The sequence below is a fragment of the Maylandia zebra genome, linkage group LG6 (genome assembly GCF_041146795.1).
Source record: "Maylandia zebra isolate NMK-2024a linkage group LG6, Mzebra_GT3a, whole genome shotgun sequence".
Classification (NCBI taxonomy): Eukaryota; Metazoa; Chordata; class Actinopteri; order Cichliformes; family Cichlidae; genus Maylandia; species Maylandia zebra.
In genome coordinates, this window is record NC_135172.1 from 44,067,054 (window position 1) to 44,086,519 (window position 19,466).

General features: G+C 44.7%; 1 protein-coding gene across 2 annotated transcripts; it reads right to left on the minus strand.

The window, feature by feature from the left end:
- Window positions 1-3,091: 3,091 nt before the first annotated feature.
- LOC101464924 (NLR family CARD domain-containing protein 3) lies at window positions 3,092-19,466 on the minus strand. Of its 2 annotated transcripts, XM_076885424.1 has the most exons (9): window positions 19,422-19,466; window positions 19,007-19,065; window positions 18,720-18,913; window positions 15,660-15,945; window positions 11,008-12,841; window positions 8,458-8,631; window positions 5,886-6,059; window positions 5,654-5,700; window positions 3,092-4,083 (listed from the first exon to the last, which is right to left on the minus strand). In XM_076885424.1, the coding sequence occupies exons 4-9, from the start codon at window positions 15,931-15,933 to the stop codon at window positions 3,509-3,511; spliced, it is 3,078 nt and encodes a 1,025-aa protein (XP_076741539.1). In that variant the 5' UTR covers window positions 15,934-15,945; window positions 18,720-18,913; window positions 19,007-19,065; window positions 19,422-19,466; the 3' UTR covers window positions 3,092-3,508. The 2 variants fall into 2 exon arrangements, with proteins under 2 accessions (XP_076741539.1, XP_014267396.3); XM_014411910.3 differs by lacking the exons at window positions 8,458-8,631; window positions 15,660-15,945; window positions 18,720-18,913; window positions 19,007-19,065; window positions 19,422-19,466 and having other exon boundaries at window positions 11,008-12,852.

Consider the following 19,466-nt stretch of genomic DNA (forward strand, 5'->3'; position numbering starts at 1 on the left):
AACAAACTCCAACTAAACTTGGTTTATATCTGACACAGAGAGACTGCAGGTCATAACTTCTTACCTGAAGTTCAGTTCCTCTGCCACTATGACTGGTGGCCGCCTCGGGTCTCTCCTCCTCTTGCCTCCCCTTTCCCTTATCCACCTGCTGGCCTCCACCACTTGCTGATGTTGCTAAATCTGTGGAAGCTATGCCATAGCTACTGCCAAACAATTCAGTTATTTTTACACATCTGGCAGCGTCTGCCTGAAGGGCTTGTTTCTTTTTGGCCCTAATTTTTTCTGCACCTCCTTTCCTTTTTTTGTTCTCCATTTTCTTTAGTTCATCTATAAGATTGCTAAACAAGGGGGAGGGTGCATCCGACCTCCTCGGCTGTAATTGGTCCAGCCCAGAGTCGATCATGACCAATTGGCCAATCCAACACCTTTCATTATTTATACCCTTCCAAAAAAAAAAAAAATCGATCGGCCCATAAAAACAAAAAATCGCCAGCGGCCCACCGGGCAAATGCCGGGTATGCCCGATGGCCAGTCCAGCTATGCACAGACCGGAGGGGGAGAGAACAGACAGGCATGGAATAAAACACAAGGAGGGAAAACAAGGCATAAGAACTCACAGATACACTGAGTGAGACACAGGGTAAAGATACGAAGGGAAACCTAATAAACGACATCTAAACAGAATAACCTAGGGACCTTTAGAATAAACAGTGGACCTAAAACATAATACGTCAAATGACAAAAATACAGGAAAACACAAAGCACCGGGTAGAAGTCCCGGGACCATGACAAGAGCGAGTTTTGAGATGTGAGATATATATATATATATATATATATATAAAAATAACACCCAGCACGCCCCTGCGGGCGGTTTATCCTTCAAGCTCGGGTCCTCTACCAGAGGCCTGGGAGCTTGAGGGTCCTGCGCAGTATCTTAGCTGTTCCCAGGACTGCGCTCTTCTGGACAGAGATCTCCGATGTTGTTCCCGGGATCTGCTGGAGCCACTCGCCTAGCTTGGGAGTCACCGCACCTAGTGCTCCGATTACCACGGGGACCACCGTTACCTTCACCCTCCACATCCTCTCGAGCTCTTCTCTGAGCCCTTGGTATTTCTCCAGCTTCTCGTGTTCCTTCTTCCTGATATTGCTGTCATTCGGAACCGCTACATCGATCACTACGGCCGTCTTCTTCTGTTTGTCTACCACCACTATGTCCGGTTGGTTAGCCACCACCATTTTGTCCGTCTGTATCTGGAAGTCCCACAGGATCTTAGCTCGGTCATTCTCCACCACCCATGGGGGCATCTCCCATTTTGACCTCGGGACTTCCAGGTTATACTCGGCACAGATGTTCCTGTACACTATGCCGGCCACTTGGTTATGGCGTTCCATGTATGCCTTGCCTGCTAGCATCTTGCACCCTGCTGTTATGTGCTGGATTGTCTCTGGGGCATCTTTACACAGCCTGCACCTGGGGTCTTGCCTGGTGTGATAGACCCCAGCCTCTATGGATCTTGTACTCAGAGCTTGTTCTTGTGCTGCCATGATTAGTGCCTCTGTGCTGTCTTTCAGTCCAGCTTTGTCCAGCCACTGGTAGGATTTCTGGATATCAGCCACCTCCTCTATCTGCCGGTGGTACATACCGTGCAGGGGCCTGTCCTTCCATGATGGTTCCTCGTCTCCCTCCTCTTTCTTGGGTTTCTGCTGCCTGAGGTATTCACTGAGCACTCGGTCAGTTGGGGCCATCTTCCCAATGTATTCTTGGATGTTCGTTGTCTCATCCCGGACTGTGGTGCTGACACTCACCAGTCCCCGGCCCCCTTCCTTCCGCTTAGCGTACAGCCTCAGGGTGCTGGACTTGGGGTGAAACCCTCCATGCATGGTCAGGAGCTTTCTTGTCTTTATGTCAGTGGCTTCTATCTCCTCCTTTGGCCAGCCTATTACCCCAGCAGGGTACCTGATCACGGGCAGGGCGTACGTGTTGATGGCCCGGATCTTGTTCTTACCATTCAGCTGACTCCTCAGGACTTGCCTGACCCTCTGCAGGTACTTGGTGGTTGCAGCTTTTCTAGCGGCCTCTTCATGGTTCCCATTCGCCTGCGGGATCCCCAGGTACTTGTAACTGTCCTCTATGTCTGCAATGTTGCCTTCTGGTAGTTCAATCCCCTCAGTTCTGACTACCTTCCCTCTCTTTGTTACCATCCGACTACACTTCTCCAGTCCGAACGACATTCCAATGTCATTGCTGTATAGCCTGGTAGTGTGGATCAGTGAATCGATGTCTCGTTCACTCTTGGCATACAGCTTGATGTCATCCATGTACAGGAGGTGGCTGACAACTGCTCCGTTCCGTAGTCGGTATCCGTAGCCAGTCTTGTTAATGATCTCACTGAGGGGGTTCAGGCCTATGCAGAACAGCAGTGGGGACAGAGCATCTCCTTGGTAGATCCCGCACTTGATGGTAACTTGTGCTATGGGCTTGGAGTTGGCCTCTAGTGTTGTACGCCACATCCCCATTGAGTTCCTGATGAAGGCTCTTAGGGTCCCATTGATCTTGTACAAGATCAATATATATATATATATATATATATATATATATATATATATATATATATATATATATATATATATATGCTGTTCCTAGAGTATTTAAAAGTAGAATGGGAGGCAGAGCCTTCAGTTTTCAGGCCCCTCTTCTGTGGAACCAGCTTCCAGTTTGAATTCGGGAGACAGACATCATCTCTACTTTCAAGATTAGGCTTCAAACTGCAATAGCCCTATCATTGGTTATTGTTAATCTCTGGCTCTCTTCCACAGCATGTCTTTGTCCTGTCTTCCTTCCCTCACCGCAACTGGTCGTAGCAGGTGGTCGTCAAACCTGGTTCTGCTGGAGGATTCTCACTGTTAAGAGGAAAATTTTCTTTCCCACTGTTTCCAAAGTGCTTACTCATATGATAGTTGGGTTTTTCTCTGTATGTATTATTGAAGGGTCTACCTTACAATATAAAACACCTTGAGGCAACTCGTTTGATTTGGTGCTATATAAATAAAATTGAAATAAACTGAACAAAATGTTGTAGAGAAGAAAACATTGGAGCAATGATCATTTTATTGCTGAATCACACAGGAAATGAAATTTATTGTCAACAAATTCTGTCACTGGTTGTAAAATGAATGGAAACAGATAAATATGATACAAAGCATTTGCATTATGGTAATATAGACCTATGCAAAGGACATAAGCTAGAGAACAGATTACTTTGTAAAACTCACTTCAAGCTTCCTGCCTCCATACAACCATCTTTAGTACAACTAACATTGTAGAAATTATTCCTTTTCCATTTGTTAATAATGGTCAGTCTAAAGTGTTACTCACAGTCAATGTGTGGAATCTTCTGGTCTAAAGTAAAATTATTGGTGAGGTTTGGAAAAAGATTTTTTAAAGGATTTTTTAATGTAAAGTATTTGCCTGAATAAATCTGTGTCATTGTTTCTGCAAGTCTTCGTCCTAAAGTGAACACAGAGACACAGAGGAAGATCTAAATAGCCTAAATCCAGGATAAAGAGTCTCAGTGAATGTGGTGCTGAAGGTGTGGAGATGGATCAAGGAGTTTGAGGAGACTCTGTAGAAGGACAGAGTCCCAGCAGGACAGTCTACATACACTGCTACTCTGTTTGAGGTGGAGGAGGTGGATGAGGTGGAGGAGGCGGAAGAGGAGACGAAGGAGGAGGAAGAGGTAGAGAGGTCTGTTCTAGTGTTATTGTGCCAAGCAAAGTAACCATCTTCAGAGCATCTCAGACTCCACGACTGATTATTCCATCCAAACCAGCAGCCTTTGCTGGCTCCTGTCCTTCTGATTCCTCTGTAACTCACTGCTATGTAAACCCAACCTTCCCACTCAACCTCCCAGTAACAGCGACCAGTCAGCCCATTTCTACACAGAATCTGTTTCCAGTCATCAAACCTCTCTGGGTGATCAGGATATGGCTGCTCATCATCCACAAATGCCACTTTAGTGTTGTTGTCGAACAAGATGAGGTTTCTGTTTGCTGTGTTTGGGTCCAGTGTGAGTTCACAGGAATCTAAGAGAGAGAAGAATCCTTTATTATTTGACACGGTGCAATCAGTGCTCCATCTATAAAACCACAATTTTACCTGATATAAATTTGGCAACAATAAAGTTTGGCTATTTGCTTTTGTCCAGTACTCTGTAGAAATACTGACTTGATCACTTCTACATTCATATATTTCTTGATGCATGTTCAATCATCCAGGTACGTAAATCCCAAAAAGTTGATTCTGTTCATCTGGACGTTTTCAGTGGGAGAAACTTTCGTCATCATCCAGGTGATTTCTTCAGTGTCAGCTGGCTGCAGGTTTCCCCAATCATATAAACAGTACATTTACTGAAACTATCAACAACCACTGATCAATGTCCATGAGAGTTGGGGGATGGCTGCAATCACAGCATTGTAAGATGGTGAAAGACAAGGGAAAGACCATCTCTGAATCGAGGAGGGGGCCTAAGGATACATCTTTTACCATCATACAATGCTGTGATTGCAGTCTTTGATCAATGGTCATGACAATCATCGAGCTAGTGGGTAACAGACGTCTCCGAAAACGTCGGAGCGCTTTTGAAAATATGCGGTGTCCTGATAAACTGAGCAGATATTTGAGGTTTACACAGCTACATTCTCGCCTGGAAATATGTTAAACGTTTATTATGTGACCCAGAAAGAATAATAAGAGTAATATTAAAACTAACTAGCTGCCGCCATTGTTGGAAACTAAGCTGGGCCGCGCTATGAATTCTGGGACACAGCTTCTTCTTCTTCGGGGTTTAACGGCAGCCGGCATCCTTGTACATGCAGTGCTGCCATCTTCTGTTTCAGTCCGTTATTACACTCTTAAATCCTGCTACTTATTCCTGCGTCTTTTGGGATCTTACAAAGCTTCAAACGACGCGTCGACTATTAATGATTTTGATAGTCGACGTAATCGTGACTAGTCGACTAATCGTGGCAGCCCTACTGCACATAAGATAACAAATAATAATAGGGTAAAACAGACAATATAAAACAGGCAGAAATTCAACCAAAAACAGTTTTGAAAAGGTGAGTTTTGAGTTGTTTTAAAAACAGCTACTGAGTCCACAGTTCTTAATGTATGAGGGAGAGAGTACCACAGTCTCGGGGCCACAGTGGCAAAAGCTCTGTCACCCTAAGTTCTCATCTTAGTCTGTTTTATAGCAAGTAAGCCCTGATCAGATGACCTCCGGGACCTGCTGGGGACATCGGGCTGTAGCAGATCGGAGATGTAGGCTGGTGCCAGTCCATGCAAGGCTCTAAATGTCAAGACCAGGATCTTAAAATGTACTCTAAATTCAACAGGAAGCCAGTGTAGCTGAAATAGCAATGGTGTCACATGTGAAGCCGGACTGAAACTTATCACAAATGTTATGTTTGTCCAGAGCCGCTATAAGTTGCTTAGCCGCAACCTTTTCTAGAAGCTTAGCAATTAACGGTAATTTAGAGATAGGTCTGTAGCTGCTGGAAACAGAGGCGTCTAGCTGAGGGTTTTTTAAAGTGGGAGAATAGCAGCATTTTTAAAATAAACCGGAACTATACCAGATGCAGTAAACACACTCACACTTTCTCAGGCCAGGTTTTAGTCTCTGCTGCCCACCATGTTCCAGCCTTGGAGAGGAAGAAAAAGGAAGAAAAAAATTCTTTCCACTTACACGTCTGCCATTATTAACAGAAGGAAATGTACATCTAGATTTTTTTAGTTTGCGTTGCAACTAGAACATACTCTGAAACACTTCCCCTGTTTGTCAATACGCCACAGAAACTGTTTCTGTGCTCATGTCTTCTCTTCATACCTGAGAGTGTCTAGTCTCCAGTCTGAGTCCTCCACTCCAGCGGAGAACAGCTTTACTGATGAGTCGTCCAGAACATTGTAGCTCAGGTCCAGTTCTTGCAAATGGAAGTGGTTGGATTTTAGAGCTGAAGCTAAATAAGTACAGCCTTCCTCTGTGACGATACAGCCGGACAGCCTGGGTCAAATAGCACATAGAACGATAGACAACAAATAGCCAAAACACTTAAAAATGACTTGCTTTGGTCTGCCATTGTTTTACACTGTTTTATGCTGTATGCTGAAATTAGCTCATTGCTAACATTTTTAATATATCAAATTACCATTTATTATTGAGACTGATATTGATTTAATCGAAAACACATGTTAGGGCATGTTAGCAAACACAAGTAAATTTCTGCAATGGCTTGCCACATCAATCCCTATACAACCGTTGCAAGAGCTTGGTTCGCATTGCTGGCAATAAGTCGGACTCGTTCCCGGTGGGTGATGGGCTCCGCCAGGGCTGCCCTTTGTCTCCGGTTCTGTTCATAATTTTTATGGACAGGATTTCTAGGCGCAGCCAAGTGGCGGAGGGCTTTCGCTTTGGTGGCCTCAGAATCTCATCTCTGATTTTTGCAGATGATGTGGTTCTGTTGGCTTCATCGGGTGAGGGCCTCCAGCTCGCACTGGAACGGTTCGCAGCCGAGTGTGAAGCAGCGGGAATGAGGATCAGCACCTCCAAATCTGAGGCCATGGTTCTCAGCCGGAAAAGGGTGGAGTGCCCACTCCGGGTCGGGGATGAGTTCCTGCCCCAAGTGGAGGAGTTCAAGTATCTCGGGGTCTTGTTCGCGAGTGATGGGAGAAGGGAGCCGGAGATCAACAGACGGATTGGGGCTGCAGCTGCAGCAATGCAGACGCTGCACCGGTCCGTCGTGGTGAAGAGGGAGCTGAGTGTAAAAGCGAAGCTCTCAGTTTACCAGTCGGTCTACGTCCCTACCCTCACCTATGGCCACGAGCTGTGGGTAGTGACCGAAAGAACGAGATCGCGGATACAAGCGGCAGAAATGAGCTTCCTCCGAAGGGTGGCTGGCCTCTCCCTTAGAGATAGGGTGAGAAGTTCGGCCATCCGGGAGGGGCTCAGAGTAGAGCAGCTGCTGCTCCACATCGAAAGGAGCCAGCTGAGGTGGTTCGGGCATCTGACAAGGATGCCTCCTGGGCGCCTCCTGGGTGAGGTGTTCCAGGCATGTCCCACCGGGAGGAGGCCCCGGGGCAGACCCAGGACACGCTGGAGAGATTATATCTCTCAGCTGGCCTGGGAACGCCTTGGTATTCCCCCGGATAAGCTGGAGGAGGTGGCTGGGGAGAGGGAGGTCTGGGCCTCTCTGCTTAGGCTGCTGCCCCCGCGACCCGGCCCCGGATAAAGCGGATGAAGATGGATGGATGGATGGCTTGCCACATCGAGCAAAACAGCAAGGAAAAGGGTGCTCAACCAAAGCCAGAGAGAAGTGTAGTATGCTAGTATTACTTTAGTATGCTTTTATGTGGACTTGTTTACTTAAAAAACAAACAACAACAAAAAAAAACAAAGAAAAAACCAGTCTGTAATAATGAGGTGCTCAACTGAATCAAAATTCTTGTTATTTTAAGATACAGTCTTACATCATATAAGAATTATCATTAAAGAGACATTAATTGCTATTAGTGTAGGGTATTTACTAGGGCTGCACGATTAATCGTTAGAAAATCGCGATCTCGATTCATACTTATGTGCGATCTCATTTCCAAATGACAACGATTAAAAAAAAAAAAAAAAGACGACGACGGTTGTACCGCATTTTGATCCGGGACGTAATCTGCATGAAAACAAGCGCTCACTCTTCCTGCTCAACAAATGACAAGGGCGGAGCCTTATACCACGTGATACAGAAGCTGTGCCGTGTGATGCTAAAATTAGCAGGAAAAAACAACAGAGAGCACGTCAGGGATGACGAGAAAGTGACAGGAGAAAATCCGTCCCGGTCAACCACCCAAACATCAATAACGGGAACCTTATACAGCACCTCCCCTGTCGACCTCCCGCAGGCACAAAGAAATTACGGAGGCTATCACTTATCACCTGACCAAAGATATGGCTCCATCAACACTGTGCAAAACGAGGGATTTAGGAAAATGATCAACACCCTAGACAAACGCTACACAGTGCCGTCCCGCAACTACTTTTCTATCGTTGCACTACCTGCTCTATACACGCAGCGTCGAGCAACGGTGGAGACGGAATTTCAAGCAGTACAACATTTTACGGCAACAACAAAACGTGAGACATTTGTTATTTTTATGTTTATTTATTGTTTTTATGTTCAGTCTCAACTGTTACGAAGTTGATGTGCAGTTAATAAGTGCAATAAATATTTATACTGGAAAAGAAAATCGTGAGGGAATCGTGATCTGAATTCTAAGCCAAAAAATCGTGATTCTCATTTTATGCAAAATCGTGCAGCCCTAGTATTTACCTTTTAGTTTAAAGAATGGTCAAGTGTTTTTATTATAGAAATAAAATTGAATTAACTGTATGTAAAGCAACATTTAATACAGACCTGAGAATTTCCAGTCTACACTGTAGACTTGCCAGTCCGGCAGAAAGGAGTTTAACTCCTGAATCTTCTAGGTCATTGTTACTCAGGTCCAACTCTCTCAGATTAGATGACGGTGAGCTGACAACTGAGGACAGAGCTTCACAGCTTCTTTTTGACAGATTACAGCCACTCAACCTGGAGGAGAGTTAGTGATAAATTGACCTGTACATCAAATACAATCAGATCCATATTGTCTGGAAAGAAGTTTTGTGGCCCAGTGATATCTGTTCCCTAATTTTTCCCAGCAGATAAAAGGTTAATTCCAAGTGTTAAACTTGTATTTGGCACCTATTCATTAGAAGTATCAATATTCAATATTTATGCTCTAAAATATAAAACTTTAGATTTAACTGTTGTACTTTATTTTTAGCATGACTGCATGCTGGTTTGTTGAACCATTTCATGATTGTTTAATTTCAATACAAAACTATAAACAAAGCCTTTGATGAATAGACTCCTAAATGAATTGCAGCCTGGCCGGGCTCAGCCCAAAGCAGGGGCATTGGCCCACCCTCTGTAGGCCCACCACCGACAGGAGGCACCAGAGGGGTTGGGTGAAATGTGTACTGGGCGGCAGCCAGGCATACTGATCCTCGGCTACCAAGACTAGCGTTACCCCTCTGATGGTAAAGGAGCCTATGCTAGGTTGAGAGGTACCGGCAAGATATAGTCGGGCTCACCTCAAAACACAGCTTGAGCTCCAGAACCCGTCTCCTGGAGAGGGACTGGACTCTCTCTCAGTCTGGTGTTACCCTTGGTGAGAGGCGGTAGGCTGGGGTGGGTATCTCAGTATCCCCTCGACTTGCACCTGTATGTTGGAGTTTTTCCCAGTGGACGAGAGGATTTGTTATTCGTCTGTACTTATTCACCAAAAGACAGTTTTGAGTACCCAGCCTTCTTGGAGTGGGTGGGGTGCTTGAGGGTGCTCTACCTGGGGACTCTGTCATCTCATTAGGAAATTTCCCCACTCATATGGGCAACAACAGTGAGACCGAATGGTGCTGTGTTATTGGACTGCGTAAACCACAGTTTCGCAATAACACCATGTTTAAACCTAAGGGTGTCCAGAAGTACTCGTGGCACCAGGATACCATAGGCCACAGGTCAATGATCAATTTTGTAATTGTATCATCAGGTCTATGGCCATACGTTCTGGATCCTTGGGTAAAGAGAGGTTCTGAGCTCTGCTGAAGCACCTAAACATATAGTAAGGGTGCACTGGGAATGCCTAGAAGAGGCCCCTGTCCACAAGATCTTCAATTCCCACTTCTGGCAGAGATTTGGTAGCTTTCTGAGGACCATGTTCAGCACCTCCATTGCTGAATCTGCTGCACTGAGCTGCGGTTGCAAGGGTGATTAGTGCCTGTCAAGGTGGTGACCCCCAAACCTGATGGTGGACAAGGGATGGTAGTGAAGGGAACCCCGGCTGAAGGAGTCCTAACGGGCTTGATTAGCCTGTGGGAATTTGGAGGCAGTCAGTAGGTACCGAGAGGATAGGTACCGAGAACATGACTCTGGCACTGGCTGAAATAAAACCTCAGAGGAGATTTTATAAGCCATCGAAAAAGCCTTTTCGATTGCCTCGAAATTCTGTCAAGCCATCGGGGGGCTCAGGAGGGGACAGCGGTGCACTACCTGATCTGTGTATAATACAAGTGGAGTGCTGCTGACTTCGTCTAAGTGGGCGACTGTGGTTCAGGGGGTTGGGAAGCTCATCTTGTAACAGGAAGGTTGCCGGTTCAATCCCCAGTGGGAGAAGGCTTCCACTTGGGCAGCCTCAGAATCTCATCTCTGATAATGTGGTTCTGTTGGCTTCATCAAGTGGTGGCTTATGGCTTGCAAGTTTGAGCCCATGGTCCTCAGCAGGAAAAGGGTAGAGAGCCCATTACGGATCAGGGAAAAGTTACTGCCCCAAGTAGAGGAATTTAAGTTTCTTGAGTCTTAAAGAATGAGCCGCAGATTGACAGACGGATTGGTGCTGCGGCTGCAGTGATGTAGACACTGTATTGGTCTACTGTGGTGAAGAGAGAGCTAAGAGTAAAAGCGAAGCTCTTGAATTACCGGTCAGGGTTCAGGGATCTGACAAGTATGCCTCCTGGGTGAGGTGTTCTAGGCATTTCCCACCAGCATGAGACCCCAGGGCAGGCCGAGGACATGCTGAAGAGATTATATCTCTCGGCTGGCCAGAGAATGCCTTTGTGCTCCCCTTGACAAGCTGGAGGAGGTGGTTGGGGAGAGGGAGGTCTGGGCTTGTCTGCTTAGGCTGTTGCCCCCTGCATCCCGGCCCTGGATAAGTGGAAAAATATGGTATATTCAAACTGAAATCCTAAAACAGGACACCAAGTGCCTCAAAGGTAAAATTCTTGGGTTTCTGCATCTGTACATGTTAAGCATGAGGTAAGCTAAATCTAACACTACCCAAAATGGTTTGGTAGTTACACCTACTGTAGGATCATAGAGTTTGGAGTTCCAATTATTTTTCAATATAATCTTTTGTATCTGTGCACCTACAGAACTGTTTTGGAGGCTTTCACCACTGGAAGTAACCTGAGAAGAGCTTCCTCTGAAGGAGAGTATTTCTTCAGGTCAAACACATCTAGATCTTCTTCTGATGATAGTAAGATGAAGCCCAGAGCTGACCACTGAGCTGGAGTGAGTATATCTGTGGACAGACGTCCAGAACTCAGATACTGTTGGATCTCCTCCACTAGAGAACAGTCCTTCAGTTCGTTCAAACAGTGGAACAGATTAATGCTCCTCTCTGCAGACACATTCTCACTGATTTTCTTCTTGATGTATTGGACTGTTTTCTGAGTGGTCTCTGAACTACTGTCTATTTTCATTAGCAGGTCCTGTAGTTTATCCTGATTGGTCTGCAGTGAAAGACCCAAGAGGAAGCGAAGGAATAAGTCCAGATGTCCGTTTGGACTCTGTAAGGCCCTGTCAATGGAAATCCTGTGGGTCTTCTTTGAAGATGTTTTACTTAAAAGCAGTTGAAGATTGCGCATTGAGGGCTGTGGTAAAGGCATCACATTTATGTTACTGTTATTAAGCGACATCCTCACATAAAGAGCAGCCAGAAACTCCTGAACGCTCAAATGGACGAAGCTGAACATCTTGTCTTTCCCTTTCCTTCCTCGATCTTCTTTGAAGATCTCTGTGAACACTCCTGAGCACACCGAGGCTTCGCTGAAATCAATGCCGCTCTGTCTCAGATCCTTCTCATAGAAGATCAGGTTGCCCTTTTCCAGCTGCTCAAAGGCCAGTTTTGCTAATGACTTAATGTATTGAATGCTCTTTTCTGGGCCATACTTTTCTTTTGTCCGATCAATCTGAAACACCAGGAACTCTGCGTACATCTCAGTCAGAGTCTTGGGCAGCTCTCCTCCCTCTCTGGTTTTCAACACATCCTCCAGAACTGTTGCAGTGATCCAGCAGAAGACTGGGATGTGGCACATGATGTGGAGGCTTCGTGATGTCACGATATGGGAGATGAGTTTGTCAGCCTCCTCCTTACCTTTGAATCTCTTCCTGAAGTACTCCTCTTTCTGTGGGTCTGTGAACCCCCTGACCTCTGTTGTACTGCTGATAAACTCTCGAGGGATCTGATTGGCCGCTGCAGGCCGTGTGGTTACCCAGATGCGAGCAGAGCGTAGCAGTTTCCCATTGATGAGTTTCCTCAGCAGGACATCTGTTTTAGCTGCCTTTGTTACATCGACAGAGCGAATGTCTTCAGAATGAAGGTCGAGATGAAGGCGGCTCTCATCCAGCCCATCAAACACAAACAGAAGTTTGAATTTACTCTTGTCATAGTTGGTGATTCCTGATGACTGAACATCTGTAAAGATGTAATTAAGAGCCTCCTGTGGGATGCCTACAGTTTCTGGGATGCATTCATGAATGAGCTCTGCCAAACTGAACTTTTCTCCCTTCAGAGGATTCAGCTGACGGAAGGTGAAGGGGAAAATCAGATGCACATCTTGATTGGATCTTTGTTCAGCCCAGTCCAAAACAAACTTGTGAACAAGGAAAGTTTTTCCAATTCCTGCGATTCCATTGGTCATCACTGTTTTGATGGGTCTGTATTTTCCAGAGGGATGTTTAAACATGTCTGTGGGTCTAATAGGTTTCTCTGGCTCTGCTGGCTTCCATGCCTTTTCAATCTGCCAAACCTCATGCTGTGTGTTGATATGTACATCATACCCAGCTGTGATGTACAGCTCTGTGTAGATATCTGCCAGACACTCTTTATCTTCTGCCCAACCTTCTTGTGCGCACATAAACTTGTCCTGGAAGTTTGATTGAAGCATCTGTTGGTAAGATGCGATGGGGTGAGGCTCTGGTACTGGAACCATCACATCTGTGTCAAATATGCAACATGGAAAGTGTAAGGTGTATATCCACCATTAAACAAATCTAGAAATTAAGTTATTTCAATCTTTCCTTGCACATAAAAAGTCTTCAATAATCAGGACCCATTATATCGCAAAGACCTTTCACTATTCCACTAGAGTACTTTGAGAAACAGGCTTACTTGTGGTTTCCAAAAGTACAATGGTGGCAGAGCTGCCAAGCCATTTTCCTACATAACTTGCTCCTACTTTGTGACAGCCTAATCTGAAAAGTAGAGAGGATAACACTGGAAATAAATTCCAGATGTTCTACTTTGGTGTAGAAGGAAGAAAACTGGAATAGGTGTAATCTTGAAGGAAGAGTATGTGAATAGTTTTGTGGAGGTAAAGAGAGGATCATGAGTTTGAAGCTGGAAATGGAAGGGGCTGTGTTGATTGTCAGTTTGTATGCCTCACAGGTTGGAGTTTAGAGGAGAAAGAGGAAGTCTGGTGAAACCTGGATGAAGTGGTGGACTTCATCTAAATGTGAAAGAGATCCTGCAAGGTGGTGTTAGGGGAGGTTTGGATGGTGGATGACGGATATCAAGAAGAGAAAGTGAGTGAAGGAGAAGCAAAGATGAAATGCTGGATGTTAAATAAAAAAAGAGTTGCAGAGTTCAGGAAGGGGTTGAGACAGAGAGAGGTGGCAAAGGCTTATGGTGAGCTACATGTGAGGTTGGACACTAAGGATGGAGAAAAGGAGTTGTACCCAATGGTAAGAGACAGACCAGGATGGGAAGCGTGTGCAGCAGGTAAAGGTGATTAACCCTTTAAAGCCGGTCGGAGCGGACACGCTCCATTTTGCGTAACTATTTTTAAATCCCGTAGCTCTGCAACCACGTAAGCTAGCGCAATAATTTTTTTTGCATATGAAACCGGAGGAGTTGTACTTACATCTGATGCCATCAGTTTGTCCTCGGTCACAGTTTCCTTCCACATAAAGCTTTGCAAAATTTCATAAAAAGCACTTGCAGCAACAAAAACATAATATTCCAGAAACACGCTTTGCCGATCCGACCAGCTGTTTGTAACACTTCCTACGTTGGAATAGACGTCAGCGCGAACTATCGCATGTCCGGCATGACCTGCCCGAAACCGGAAGTGACGTCATTTTGCGGAAATGTAGTTTTTTACCATCGTGGCCTTATGAGCCTATACTGGTGTTTTCAAAAGTTATGTTTGACTTTATGACTTTCTGTGTCGTTTCTGGGATGCCTAGGACTCATATTGCACTGCTGGAAATAGTTTATTTTGATGCACATGCTGCTTTTTTGCAAATTTGCATTATAATATTTATTTTCGTTTTTCCTGCAGTATATGAAAATTGGTGTATCTCAAAAATAAAATTATGAAGACAAAATAAATTTCCTTTGGTGGGAAACTAGTTTGTGCAACTTTTTTGTATTTACAGTTTTGAGGGATATGCCTCTTAAATTTCTCTAACTAGAAATATATGTTAAAAACCAAAAATGATTTTCAATTTTTTTGTAGTTTATTGCACTTTTTTGCAATTTATGTAATTACTATGCACTTAATGCAGACATATTATTACAATTTGGGCTATAATGGTTGTATTGATGTATAGCAACTTGAAATGCTCCAAAAAATGGCTCCACAGCATGTAAAAATATACTATAAGCTCTGGCGGACTTGGTTCTATGGTAGGTCTTAAAGGGTTAAGGATGGAAATGTACCTATGAGTAATACGACTGTGCAGGAAATATGGAAGGAGAACACTGGCAAATTTGTTAATAAAGAAAATGATAGACAAAGGAGGATCGATGGAGGGCAGTTAGTAAGCAGGATTAGTAAAGAAGACGAGTGGAGGTATGGAAATGTCTAGAAGAAAGGGCAGTGGACCTGTTAGCCACAGAGTTTAAAGCAGTCTTGCCTGAAGAGTGGAGAAGAAATGTGGCAAAGAGCTCTACAGATGTGACGTTTGCTCTGAGAGCGTTGATGGAAAAGTTTAGACAAGCTCAGAAGGAGCTTCACTTTCTTTGTGGATCAGAGAAAGCAGGTGATTGGCTGCTGAGAAAGGAGCTGTGGTTCTGCACGAGGAAGTCAGGAGGGTCAGAGAAGTGTGTGGAGGTGGTGCAGGACATGTGAGGACAGAGGTGAGGTGTGTGGTAAGATTAACAGGTGGGTTCAAGGTGGGGGTGGGATTACATCAGGGATCAGCTCTCAGCTCCTTGTTTGCAGGTGGAGTAGAGCGTGGAGAGGTGGAGGTATGATCTGGAGAGCAGGGGGATGAAAATCAGTAGAAGTAATACAGGCATGTGTGGATGAGGGGGAGACTGGTGCAGAGGTCAACATGAAGGAGCAGAGGTAGTGAAGGTGGATGAGTTTAAGTACTTTGGGTCAACCACCCAAAGCAACAGAGTGCACAAGAGAGGTGAAGAGGACAGTCCAGGCAGGGTGGAGTGGGCGGAGACAGAAGTCAGGGGTGATTTATGACAGAAGCTAAAGAGTACACAATAAATACTAATTCTATGAGACGAAGATAAGAAAACAAGCTTCTTATGAAAAATGATTAATGTATGTTAGTCTATTTTGTTATTCGTCATAATGACAAACTCTACAAACCAGTAAAATAAAATAAAATCATGGCTACTTGCCTTCAGTCTGAGGAAATCCTCTCTTCTGTGAAGTCTCCCCACAGTTGCTGACGTCCGCTGACAGGCAGTGATTTTGAGTGTTAGACTGATTTAACCTGCACTCTGTGAAACGTTTTCAGACTGCAGTGACGTCATGTTTGGTTTTCTTGTAACTTACCTTCTCGTCCTGAGCTGCTGGCACACAGACTCTGCAGCAGGTCATTCCTGCTTATCCTCTCTAAAATCTTCTTAGCCACCTCCACAGCTCCAGGAAGCCTGTAGGTTTGCACCATCAGGTCGACAGTGTCCCACCTGTTTGTTGTCTCCAATCGACTCTTTTTGATGGTTGGGAAGCTTTGAAGGACGTCAGCTTGATGTAGGAGCCACTTGAATTTGTTAAACTCTTCATCTCCCAAATCCTCCAGAGTACTTAACAGGTCCTCTGACGTCATCCCTGATCCCTGCTAAAGGAGGAGAATATTCTCAGCAGGTATTTAACATATTTGTTGCTGGTTGAGAATAAACACGACGTCTCTGCCGTTGGTGTTCGAATAAACATTTTGAGTTTTAATTTTGGTGGTGTGGACTCATGGTTCTGTCTTTTGGATTTCACAGATGATTTTAGTTCGTGCTCATTATTACTTAGATTTCCTAGTTCTTGGTTTCTGAAGTTCACTTTTGCTTAAAATAATATGCAATAAAACAGTTTATTTTATGTGTCTATAACGTATTCATCGGGTTTGCTTATACAGCCTTGAAATCCCTTCACAACTATGCACATGCACATGGGAGCGTGGAGTATTTGCCCTGAAGCGACAGGCACTTCAATCCCTGTCCTGCCACAGTGAGAGCTTGGCTTGCTCTGCTGGCAGTGAGTCGGTTCAGTTTTACTTATAATGCACCAAATTACAACAGCCTCAGTGTTTGCAATGTGAAGTTTGTCACACATTGTGTCTTCTAGCTAAAGGTAAAGCTGTTAAGTTTAACAGGGATGAGAGCCAACTGGCAACCTGTCCAGGGTGTACCCAGCCTCTCACCCTAAGACAGCTGGGATAGGCTCCAGACCCCCACAACCCTGAAAAGGATAAGCAGATGATGGATGGATGGATGGATGGATGGATGGATGGATGGATGGATGGATACTCAGATATTGACATACTTTCGCACGCTCTGTCAGCAAAAGCTGAAAATAAAAACTATAATGCAAAGTAGTCAATGTATAGCTTGTATTTACTGTCCCCTCTAAATAATTCAATGCACAGCCATTCATGCCTAAACTGCCATTTCCCTCCCTGGTGTCATGTGACTCGTTAGTGTTAAAAGTAGGGATGGGTACCGGTGTCCGGTGCCATGATGGCACCGGTTCTGACATAAACGGTAGTAACCAGACCGAAAAGCAGCGCACATTTCGGTGCTTTATTTCGGTGCTTTTTTTCCTGAGCTGTGACACACTTTAGATTCTAGCCAATCATTTTACATTTCCGAGGATAGTAGGCGGGTCCAGGTACGCATGTTCCTTTAGAGCAGAGCTACAGATTAAAAATGTCCAAGGCGAAGCGGTCAAAAGTCTGACTGTACTTCACAGCAAAAGATGCAAACTCAGCAGCAACAAGTGCTTTAAGCTGATACTGTAAAGTGTGTGTGTTAGTCCCCATAGGGAAATAGTTCCTCTGCATTTAACCCATTCACCCAGTGAAGCAGTGGGCAGCCACCAGTGCAGCGCCCGGGGAGCAGTGTGTAGGGACGGTACCTTGCTCAGGGGTACCTCAGGGTAGCCGTTCAGTGGAGTCGAACCCCCGACCTTCCGATCATGGGGCCACCACTCTACCTACTGAGCTATCCCTGCCCATACTGTGATACTGTCAAAGGAGGTAACACCTCGAATCCGATGAAACACCTGGCGACGCATAGCGTTTTTTTTAAAAGCCGAGAAATGCGCCGTATTTGATAGCTTGCTGCGAGACCTCACACCGAGCACATCTACTGCGGGTGTGGTGCCTGTTATCGGACCCGGAGTTAGCAACATCCCCCAAAAACCCCGAAGAGGAGAGTCCTGGCCCCTAGCCCTGCCAGTGTAGCAGAAATGATGAGGATGATGATGCAGCAGCAGCCGTTCTTCTCTGCGTGAGTAGCTTAATGTTGTTCATGTGTAATTTACGTTGAGTAGGCTAACCACGTTATTACATTAATGCATGTAAGGTGAACTAGCAAACATCATCATAGCTACATGCGGCTGTCTTCTTGTTTGATGGCAGATGCTCCCTTCACCCTGGCCAAAAAGGCTAAAATGACCAAAGAAAAAGTGGGAAACAGCTGAACATGAGAGGTTTTTGGACAAAGTTTGTTTTTTCCATTGTTTAAGCACTGCTTCCAGCCAAGAGTGATACCATATATGCCCCATAGCTGCAGAAAAGGCTAACATTGTTATCTTTTTGCAAAAAACAGCTGAACATGAGAAGTTTTTGGACCAATTTTGTGTTCTCCATTCTTTACGTACCGGTTTGAGCACCGTTTAAGCACCTACACGTTTCAAAAGTACCGGTTTGGCACCGGTATCGGATAAAACCTAAACGATACCCATCCCTAGTTAAAAGGTCTCAGGTGCAAATGTGGAACAAGTGTGTTGAATTTGGTGTTATTGCTCTCTCATACTGGTCACTGGAAGTTTAACATGGCACATCATGGCAAAGAACACGTTGAGGATTTGAAAAAAAGAACTGATACTCTACATAAAGATGGCCGAGGCTATAAGAATGATGCCAACACGCTGAAACCAAGCTGCAGCATGATGGCCACACAGCAGTTTAACAGGACCTCGCCGTGGTCGACCAGAGAAGTTGACTGAACGTGCTCAGCATCATATCTGGAGGTTGCCTTTTTTCTTAGGTGTTCAGGTTTTTCAACCGCATTGCTTAACCCCGCTGTTTTACATGTTCACTTATTTTTTTTAAGTGCTGTCCATACAGAAAACATTGATTTGTAAACGATTAACTAACAACCTTGTAAACACAAAGTTCTTTATTTGGAGCACATTTCTACAAGAAAGATAAGTTCCTGAAAAAGTGCTTGAAGTGCTTTGGTACTCTTTGGCAATATTGTAGACAATGTTAAACTTCATCATCACATCGGCTCCTCTGATGACCTGCTTGGCAGCGGGCAGAGGGGACACTTGGGCAGTGCATTTATCGCAGCATGAAAAGATATAATATATTTACAGAAATGTGTGGGGTGTACTCACTTTTGTGAGATCCTGTATATATAATTGCACGGATCAGTGACTCCTAAACTAGGCGAGTGGCTCCAGCAGATCCCGGGAACAACATCGGAGATCTCTGTCCAGAAGAGCGCAGTCCTGGGAACAGCCAAGATACTGCAGGACCCTCAAGCTCCCAGGCCTCTGGTAGAGGACCTGAGCTTCTAGGATAGCGACCGCTCATAGGGGCGAGAGGGCAATGTTTTATACATGTTTTTATACATATACAAAGTGCAAAACTGAGTAGTGCAATATACATATGTGCATATTACCTGTCTGTAATTATTTGGACCTGAGTGGAGTTGAACAGGGTGTGAATGAAGTGCAGACTCTGTTTTAATTCAAGGGGATAAAAAAGTATTTGAACTGTTTGCTAATTACAGCTATTTTTATACACAGTATAATAATATGTAAATGTGTAGTCTGTTCTGCTCCTATGATAAGCTCATCCTGGAGCTCTTTGGTAGTAAAGACGTTTTTTCTTCTTTGTCATCACAAATATGAGCTTATATGAATTCAGAACACAAACCATCCAAACCACAAAACCTTCCTTTTCCAGTTCTCCCAGTGACACCCATTGCTATGTATGTCCTGCTCATTGCACTGATTTTATCTCAGTGTCAGATTGGTTAGATAAAACTTTCAGTGTTGTTCTGTCAAACAAAAAGAAACGTCTTTTAGACTTACGTGGACTGAAGCTTTCGTTGATGCTCCTGCAGCTGAATCTTTCAG

Excerpts from the sequence above, each read along its gene's own strand:
- LOC101464924 (XM_076885424.1), bottom strand. The coding sequence starts at position 15,933 with ATGACGTCAGAGGACCTGTTAAGTACTCTGGAGGATTTGGGAGATGAA. Across the intron at positions 6,060-8,457 it reads TGTAGACTGGAAATTCTCAG|GCTGTCCGGCTGTATCGTCA; the intron begins GTCTGTATTAAA and ends TATTTGACCCAG. Across the intron at positions 4,084-5,653 it reads AAAACCTGGCCTGAGAAAGT|ATTCCTGTGAACTCACACTG; the intron begins GTGAGTGTGTTT and ends TCTCTCTCTTAG.